Here is a 10173-nt window from a genome sequence, read left to right on the forward strand (position 1 = left end):
ACACTACTGGGACCCTTGTGAGAGCAGACAAGAAGCAGTGACAAGTCAAATTATTGCCTTGAATGAAGCAGCCTAGGGGTCTCGGGCTAGAGGAGAAGGAAAAAATGTCTTTGTGAGGGATGGGTTGCAATAAACAAAAATATACATATACGCTGAGAGGTAAACTAAAGAACGCCAAGGAAAAATTATTCCTATGTGTGGTTCTTCATGAGACAGAAAAGCCTTTCCTTCAGAACCCTTACTTGCAGGTGTTTTCGCACACAAAACCGCTGTTGAACTCGTCGGTGCCATCACAACAATCTGGAAGAAGGGAAAGCAGCAGGCAGAAAACGGTTAAGCACAGCAGCATTGGGTCAAACACACTGATGGTATATTCCAAGAACAACCAACAGTCCTCTTCTCAAATCAACCCCCACTACAGCACAGTCAGATTGTGCACTTATTTTCACTGTCATCATCCATCACATACTGGATTTCAAACAGGTCAGGTAAAATGCTCAAACCAAAGTGTTAAACTCCTCGAACAAACAGCTGTAGCAACGGAAAAATTCTAGGTTTAATCTGGAACTTCACACAAAGCATTACTGCCCAATTATTCAGGAGAGGCACAGAAAATCCTTACAAAAATGCATACTTTGAAGTTGGAAAAAAAAAGGAAGGCGAATAGGTGGGTTATAAACATCAAATTATAGGTGTGCATAATTTACTTACTGAAAATGCTGTGCATTCCAACACGGAGAAATAGCCAAGAGTAAGGATGGAAAAGAAGAGACAGAACAGGACGAGACTAGGACAAGTGCAGGAAATGAGAAATGCAGAGAAATTCAAAATGTAACCCATACATTACATTGTAATGAAGTCAAAAATGTATAACAATTATTCATACAATTGGGTCATTTCAGGATATTATGGTCCTAAGACCCTAGTGCCAACATGTTTCAGTCCAACGTGGCCGTAAAGGTCCGGGACTTTCTTCAGGGCAGAAGCAGCCCCCTATGTGAAGAAAGGAGAGGATGGGATTCCCTATCCTAACAATGTAATGAGGGCAGAGTAGCTGCTCCTCAGTATATATAATGTGCTGTGTGTGTCAAATGCCAGGCTGCGTCCAATTAGGGAAGTCGGATTGCTGCACACAGGACCGGGGAACATGTGGGTGGTCTTCGATTGAAATTCTCACCCTGCTTTTTCCCTATCGGTTCCGGTCCTCGGCTTTGCTCTGAACCAAACGCAGCCTGGCAGTTGACACACACAGCAAACCCCAAAATAAAGGGACACCGGGGGATCTATCTGGGTGATTTTATCTTACGTAAAGCCCCCTCCTTGAAAATATCAGAAGAGCTTCCCAACACTGTGGTCGAGCCCACCCCGACTTGTAGGGGTCGGGGTGACCCGATGATGAAGCATGACACCACTAGGGTGTGTGAGGGTAATATAAATAAACTAGTGTTTTCCCCTACACACGTGGTTGCGCTAGTCACAACCTTATAGTACCACTAGTCTTATCGCCCCTACCCTTTTCCCTCTAGATCACAGGTACAGTTTTTTATAATTACTCAACTGACCACTACGTGGTCCACTGGAGTATTTTTTCGTGCTAGAATGTAAAACAACACACAGGCCACATGTTACATTCCTTCTGTAGCACAAAGAAAGGTTCTAGAAAGATACAACCAAAAAACAAAACCAATGAGGTGTATGAAACTGGGCCTAGCGTGAACAAAAGCAAATATGAATTTAAGAAAGATGGGAATATTGAAAAATTAAATGAAGAGGGAGACAGGAGACTAAAGAGCGAGATAGGGAACAAAGGGTGGCAACGTGGGAGACAAGAAGGAAAAATAACAGTAATCTAACTTCACATGTACTCACCGCAAACACCATCATTAACACGGGAAGATGGAATGTACTGTGGCCTGTAGCCAGCATTAGTGCAGTGAAACTTCCCGTTTGCACAAGCTGGTGTCCCTGGAGAGAACAAATCAGAAAGGAGGCCCATGACATTTTTCAGCTCAAAATCAATGTGAACGCCTTCCACCCACCGATAGAACTGACTCTAGAAAGGAGCTTACTCAGGAACCCAAAGTTAAAGAGACCAACTAGAAAATTGATGCAGTTAAAAAGTGTAAAGTAACATTCTGTACACATCATAAATACCCAAACGCTACCATATCTTAAACATAAACAAAACGTAGGATTCAATGTGCCCATCTCCCTAAAGAAAACGCCGCCATTCCTCACCTTACCTTTTTTTCCACACTTTTTTTCACCAGAAAAAAAAATTTCCGTCGAATGAACGTGGATTGGCACAGAAATGCAGAACATGGTAGACCATGCCTTACAGGGACTGACCAGTGAATGTCTCTGCTGCAGTGTTGCCTTCTCCATCCAAGAATTCAATCAGCACCTTTGACTCATCCCATGATCATAATTCTGCAACAGTATCTCCCTATTCTTTCCTCACTGGACAGTGGGGACCAATCTCGGAACCACCACCAAAAAGGCACATATGTGCATTGCTATTATCCTCAGGGCTGTCAACAAAACCGACACACATACAGTTTTTTGCCATGTCCTACCTGGTTCATCAGAGCCATCAGAGCAATCGCAGTAGTCATCATTCACACGGTCAAAAGGGATCGTACCAGAACCATCCAGGCAGGTGAAGGGTTTGGATTCATCATAGAAGTGGCGGTCTGACAAAAAAAAAAAAAAAGAGACAATCAGGACTCAATTTCATAGATTTTATCTTTTTGCGGTATGTCACAATAAAGAAGCAACCAAATTCTAATTTTTAATCCAGGCAGAGAGTTGTGAGCGGCCCTTCTTTAGGTTCCTGAGCAGTAGAGTTTGGATGCAGGTATCCCCAGTCTTGAGTCAACACTGGCAAAGCTGGAGGCAGAGAAAGTACAAACACCAGTCTGGTCGCTTAGACCAGAGTGTAGCAATGTAAAAGGGATATGGACTGAAACCAGTAAAATAATATTAGTCACCATAGTTGCTTAACCACAAAGGAATTACCAATCATTCCTGAAGGCTGTTCACCCTTTCATACCCACTCTTACCACCCCCAGCCATTGGGTTCATACCCCTCTGGTCCTTGATCCCTTCTGATACATAGTTCAAGGTGATCATTCGCCTGCGCTGCGCAGCCCCCCACCCCCACGAAGCCTTGTATTATTAAATTTCCACCAGGCATAATTCCTGCTGACTCTGCCCACGACTAGACCCCCACACTTAGCTTGCTCTTTGCCACCCCTTATTCGAGGAGTTGGTTTATCACCTTAATACGGCTAGCTATTACACTGAGCCTTTAATGCAGGCGCTAAGTAGTTCTTACCCTCTTAAAAAATGTATGCCCACAAGACTTATGTAAAAGTAGTTAACTCCAAATAAATATAATTATATTTGAAGGGCTGTATTCAAAGAATAGTTCGATGAAAACGTTGACATTTATTTCAGGTATTGATGGATGACATGTGCAATCGCTTGAAATATTAACTGAACAAAGCAACAAAGAGGCACTGTTTTGATAAGCAGCTCCTTCGAGCTCCACTCTCGTCTACTGGCTGTGAAACATTTAGTCAGCAGGCTGCCTTGTCTAAGTGCTGGCATTTGGCATAAGAGCTTTAGAACTACAACTAAAGTACCCAGTAAAAGCAGCAGTAGGGCGTGGGAAGAAATGGGACTGGCATGAGCACGTGTGAGAACCTCTCCACAGGGCAGGTCGTTTATTTCATGTGTTTCGCTCTTCCTCCACCTGCACATGTAACCCTATGTAATACCTCTTCAAGGCCCCCAGCCAAGACTGTCTCCCACAGCTAGTTCTATGTATTCAAGTATGTTTTGAAGCACCGACATGTCAGCTTACGGCCACCCCTGTACAAAAGATATCTCTCTTCTAGTTATAGGCCTCTCCCTGTAGCCATTCATGGTGTAGATCTTGATGTTAGTAAAACATGTTCTCCACAGGCACGAGACCTGCCACTCTCAGCGCCACAGTTTATCAAGTGACCTCTTCACCAAGGAGCTAATGTACGAGCCCTCTAAATAACTGATTCTCGCCAGTGGGCAACCCCAAAAGGTTATTAGTAGAGAGCACGAGCTCCTGAAAGCTCGAGCCACATGTTTGGTCTGGACCGGGCTCAGCTACAGTACTCATGGGAACCTCGAGCCCAAAACTAGCAGAGTTTTTACAGGTGATGTGGCCTAGTGGCTGCAGCAGCCAACCATGCAACAAAGGGTTTCAAATCCTGGCCGCGGCTCAGCATCCTGCAAATCTCAGAAAAATTCCCTGTGCTAAAAAAAAAAATAGACTGCGTCTGTTGTAAAGCACTATTAAATATTTGGGCAAGGTTTGTTCTATTTAAAACTGCCTTATATAAAATGTGGATTCTGCCCATCACTCACACCCTAATCTCATCCCCCAAGTATTACGAACAAAAGAGTAACCTTTGATGTCAGAAAGATGTACCCATCTAGAGGTTGATTTCCACAGTGTGTACCTGGAAATACTAGAACCGATCCCGGCTTGACCAAATTGTGTGATCTTGGGTAAATGCCATATTTCGCCGAGACTCCTTTTTAGGTCTCGGCCCGCGTAGGCTGCTCTTGTGCAGTCTCGCTGGCGAGATTTTATGTTTCTAGAGAATGGGGCTTAAACCCGCCCCTCTTCTCCATTGGCTGGCCTCCTAAATGCTGGCCAGCCATTGGAGAAGAGGTTTGTCTGTCCATTTAAGGCCCGTCTTTTTGGGATTCGGGGGTGTGTTTTTTAGGTTCTTTCTCTCCTCTTCCCATTGGCTGGAATTTTACATTCCAGCCAATGGGAAGAGGAGAAACAGAAAATCACACCCCCCAGTCTGAAAATGAGGGGGCGTTTCTCCGAGCCATTTCTGCTGGACCTCGGAGAAACATGGTGCTGTTCATGGCATGGTCCAAGGGGTAAACATGTTATTGTGCCTCTAATACACCCCAACCTGCCAGCAGTTCTTCAATTTTCATTTATCATGGCATACATATAGCGCCAGCAAATGCTCGTACCGCGCCAGTGTGTGTCCCATATGCTCGGCTCAAGCAATCCCCCGTCTCCCCATCTCCCTGACACACACAGATGGACAGACACTACCCCTCAGGTCTAAACTCCGGAGCTCTGGGAGGCTACTGCCATTACGAGCTCTCTTTGTACTGACCTTTATGAATAAAACGTACCGATCCGTATGTGATTTACGTCACTAGTTTATTGATTCATTTTTTCACTAGTGGAACATTATTACTTAAACATATATCACTAGCTTTTTATGCATGTACAAACAGATATAAAACAATACAATGCGATACAACAAAATTTCTATATACAATACATTTATAGTTTTACAACACATCCATCCAACATTCTGGCCAACCCATTCATCCTTCATACATACCGCAACAAAAAACAATCTTTTGAATCTATTGTCAGTGATGGATTATCTGTCCATATAGATGGTACTACACTTTTATATTCGATTCAGAAAAGGGGGTGGTGATGGACGGAGTATCTGAATTAAACAGAACACTCATACCCAGTCAAGAGATCAGGGCTGGTCACACTGGACAGAAAACATAAAACGAGCCCTAATTAATTATGTAAGTACATTTCGAATCTGGGCTCAGAGCGGGTCAAAGCCCTGTATTAGTATATGTGGCGGCGTGAATTACTGGAACCTGCCCGTAGCCTCGTTTGGCATCTCCTCTCATAGTGAACGCAAAGAGCGGAACACTTTGCGTTCACTGTGAGGAGATGCCAAACGAGGCTACGGGCAGGTTCCAGTAATTCACGCCGACACGTGTCAGCCCTTCATCTCCAAGGGATTGCGTCCCACATTAATAAGAGAGTGTTGGTCCTGAGGAGAACCCCGCAATTGGGGTTTCGAAACGCGTCGACCTGGTTTGATGCCTATTGTCAATTAGAATTAATAAGAGATTATGTTTGGATAACAAGGCTTTGTCCCCAAAGGATTGGTCTGACCAAATAAGACTGCTGAATATAAAAGTGTAGTACCATCTATATGGACAGATAATCCATCACTGACAAAAGGTTCAAAAGATTGTTTTTTGTTGCGGTATGTATGAAGGATGAATGGGTTGGCCAGAATGTTGGATGGATGTGTTGTAAAACTATAAATGTATTGTATATAGAAATTTTATTGTATTGCATTATATTGTTTTATATCTGTTTGTACATGCATAAAAAGCTAGTGATATATGTTTAAGTTATAATATTCCACTAGTGAAAAAATGAATCAATAAACTAGTGACGTAAATCACATACGGACCGGTACATTTTATTCATAAAGGTCAGTACAAATATTACAAAGTTGTGTCCAGTATTGGCAGTTGCGTTGTTCCGTTGTTACATTTAGCTTAGCCTTACTGGGTCATAGCCACGACCCTGTGTTGCTTTTCTTATTACGAGCTCTCTGGCATCATGTACAACGGTACCTTTTCTATTTCTAGGTGGCACTGAGTAGGCGCCATCTTGGCGCATCAGTGAAGGAGGGAGGCGGCTGTGGAGCCAGCGACAGGAGCAGGGAGAAAGCGGGGAGGTGGCCGGAGCCAAAGGAGGCCATGGCGCGCTGAGCAGCCCCCGGGGCTCCGCCCTCCAGGTCCCCAGCTCCGCCCTCATACGGGAGACCCCACCAACACCCGGGCACTTAAGTCCTCAGCTCATACACTGCGACCGCCTCACGGAAAAAAAGCATCCACGCCGAGCTCCGCCTTAGCTAATTGTGGAAACACCAACCACCTCCTGGTTTGCATTAACTGAAAATTGCTATTCTCGGACTTCCCTGCCCCTATTTCATACTACTGATAGCACTCTCCTGGGCTCTGCCCCCCTATCTGTTGTTACCTGCCCTACTGCCATTTCAAAAGTGACCCTCCTTCCCACTCCAGCTCGACCAGAGAGTGTTTAATCCCATTTGGGTCCTGCTTCACATAGCAGAAACTGGCCACATCATACGGACGCTGCCTCCCTGGGGTGCGCTCAGTGTCAGATTTTTCACACCGAGCACTGTTCTTCCAATCAGAGACTGTTAGGCGTACCGTACCCAAGATTCCACCTTCCTGCTGGCCACGACCCCCCCTCCCCCTTCTGCCCCGCCCCCACAAATCCTATCTGTCCTCCACAGGCTCTAAATCAGTTTTTGAGACTTTGCCCACCCCTTGCCATTTGGTCTCCCGCACCCCCGGTGGCACCCTTGCCATTTGGTAGTTTCACCAATTTTACCTGCACCAGAGCTCTGGGACACCCTCTATCCTGATCTCTGCTGCCGATCTGCAGTTCCACCGTTGTAACTGACTGTAGGGCATCACTGCTTAAGGCTCATACATTCCGCTATAGCCTCCCCCAAAATCTCAGAGCCATGGCAGCAAACTGCAGTTCCTCGGCGGCGGCTGCTGCACTCAGCTCCAGTAAAACCAAAACCAAGAAGAAGCACTTCGTATGTCAGAAGGTGAAGCTCTTCAGAGCCAGTGAACCCCTCCTCAGCGTCCTTATGTGAGGAGTCAACCACACTGTAAGTCACGGGGACACACAGGGTGAGGCGTCAAACGTATTACATTATTTCCATCTATTGAAGCAACTATCACCATGTCTTCTGTTGCCCACCATCGTGCCTGCTGACCCTTTCCATTTTACTAGCAACCATTGTAACTAATGATATCCCTCATTGGCATCAGTTTTCACCACATTGCTTCACTAATGGTTGCTTCCCATAAGCCTCATCGCTGCTCATCCCCTATGTTTATTGGGTTTATAAAGCATATAGCTGGCTCCGATGAAGAGTGCCAGCATCAGGATTTCTGTCTATATGGGAGGTTCTCCTAGCGATAAAATAAATCGAGGGGAAATACACATGTGTGTCCTGTAGGTGGCTAAACTACTAGCTAAATCCAAAGAGCCCCCAGCTCTTGACTGCGAGGGCTGCAAGGCTCTGTGTGTGTGGCTCTGTGGGTGGTTGGGTGGCTCTCTGTGTGTGGCTCTCTGTGTGTGTGTTGGGATCTCTGTGTGTGTTGGGCTCTGTCTGTGTGTGTGTGTGTGTGTGTGTGTGTGTGTGTGTGTGTTGGGATCTCTGTGTGTGGGGGGGCTCTGTGTGTGGGGAGGGGCTCTGTGTGTGGGGAGGGGCTCTGTGTGTGGGGAGGGGCTCTGTGTGTGGGGAGGGGCTCTGTGTGTGGGTGGGGGGCTCTGTGTGGGTGGGGGGCTCTGTGTGTGGGGGGGCTCTGTGTGTGGGGGGGGCTCTGTGTGTGGGGGGGGCTCTGTGTGTGGGGGGGGGCTCTGTGTCTGCTAATACTCTCTACTACTCTAATGCTCACCTATTGCCATTGTAAATGACAATACCATTTATTTATGTTTTTAAAAATTCTTTTTTTTAAAAGGCCATTTGCAATGCCAATAGTTCTAACTTTAACAAAGACGAGACCATTGTAAATGCTTGTTGCTTATAGTCACACATATGAGCACCTAAACTAGAAGTTCATGATTCGGGCTTTACAAAAACTCGTGTTTAATAGCCTATCCTGTTGCTCCATCAGTAATAACAATCTATGTCACATATGGGGTACACGAGCCCTAAGGTGCTTTGAAGTTCACTAGTAATCGTGGTAATCAGGGCATGGGCAGGAAAGTTTCTTACTTCAAGTTTAAAAACACGCAATTTTAATAAAGAGTTTTCAGATAATCTGAAGTAATACATGGAAAAACCGCCACGCATTAATTAAACAGCTTGCTTGGCTTTTGAAAGCACCTTACCAGTGGTAATAAGCGCTATATACATGCAACTTCAGTATTCTAAAAAAATAAGTTTATTTCACGGTTATTACATTCCAAACGTTCTCAAGACTCGAATCGTGCACGCGCTCTCGGGGCCAGGGACGACCCTTGACTCGGTGAACCTCTCTGTTAAGATTTAGGCTCGCCCACCTCTAGCTAGTAGTTGGCTCCAGCATCAAAAGGCTCGTCATCCTGCAATGGGTACTAGCCCTCCTCCCCATATCAAAACCCAATTCTTGGCCCTCCCCCGAGTCTGGTTTGCTGACCCCCATCCTCCAGGGGTTTGACCCCGCACTCACTTGACAGTGAGACTCCCCTGGGTCGGGTCACCTCCACCCCAACTCCACATCCACCCAGGCAGAGTAACGACAGCAGCAGCAGAGCCTCCATGACAGGGATAACAGAAGCACCTGGGAAACAGAGCAGAACCCGGAAGAATACCGGCTACGTTCCTTCCGTACACCCACTACGCGGTAAAGCGATCCCAACGTCACTTCAGTTCCTCCAGCCACGGCCATGGATATGGATACAAGACAACTCCGTTTTTAGTGGCGGCCATGTTGAAGTGGTTACTGATTGAACCCCATTTCGCCAGCCACAATGCAACTGATACAAAGAATGAAGAGGTGAAACCAGTCCCCTGCTGTAAAGCCCGTATATTCTGACGTGGCTTTATGTTCTCTGCAGTGTCAAGCCTTCTTATATGTTCCGGGAGGTTTAGGCACTTTATATTGTTGTAACATGCTGTTGAGTTTTTGTAAGCTTCCATAAATGTATGTTACTTGTGTTCCTTATTCAATTAATAAGAGTGTTTCGTGATCATTTAATCAAAGGGAGAATGTAAATACTCTCTGAAATACATCTAATTTCGTATATGCTAACATTTGAAAACTAGTAAGAGTCCTATTACAAGAAATCAAGGGATTTTGTATTTCTAATCAAATTGAATTTTAGTTTAGGAAATTGAAAGCAAGAGAAATACAAAATAATGCCATTTTGTAAAAAAATGGGAAGTATCCCATTTAATTCAGGGATGTCAGCCTGTATGTTTTGGTTAAGGCAACAAAGTACAAGATGAGAATATGAGTTTCATCTTCCTTGATGTAGATCTGGTGTTTTTTTCTAATATTAAGTCTGTCTATATATGTCCGTCTCTTAACTTTGGCCATTTTATTTCTGGGGTAATAGTGTGGGAGCCAACCCCCCAATAATCATCTGAACCCCAATATTTTGCATATCTCCTATTTTTACCAAATTAGTCTGACTCCAAAATCTCCAGGTTTTTTTGTGTGTTTTTTTTGCATATTTATATAGCGCAAACTCGACCCAAAGGTATTGGAGCGCTTTACATGAGCACCATATTTACA

The 10173-nt window shown here is 45.0% G+C and overlaps 1 protein-coding gene across 1 annotated transcript in view; it reads right to left on the minus strand.

Moving 5' to 3' along the window:
- PRKCSH (PRKCSH beta subunit of glucosidase II) overlaps nt 1-9303 on the minus strand; it is a 313184-nt gene extending 303881 nt beyond the window's left edge. The window contains exons 1-4 of the mRNA XM_086962739.1: nt 9106-9303; nt 2577-2693; nt 1870-1965; nt 243-300 (exon numbers count right to left, since the gene is read on the minus strand). Of these exons, the coding sequence (XP_086818865.1) occupies nt 243-300; nt 1870-1965; nt 2577-2693; nt 9106-9196 (362 nt within the window). The 5' untranslated portion in view covers nt 9197-9303. The remainder of the gene's footprint in view (nt 1-242; nt 301-1869; nt 1966-2576; nt 2694-9105) is intronic.
- Nucleotides 9304-10173: the final 870 nt, after the last annotated feature.

This window comes from Lissotriton vulgaris, chromosome 1_1 (assembly GCF_964263255.1).
Source record: "Lissotriton vulgaris chromosome 1_1, aLisVul1.2, whole genome shotgun sequence".
NCBI lineage: Eukaryota > Metazoa > Chordata > Amphibia > Caudata > Salamandridae > Lissotriton > Lissotriton vulgaris.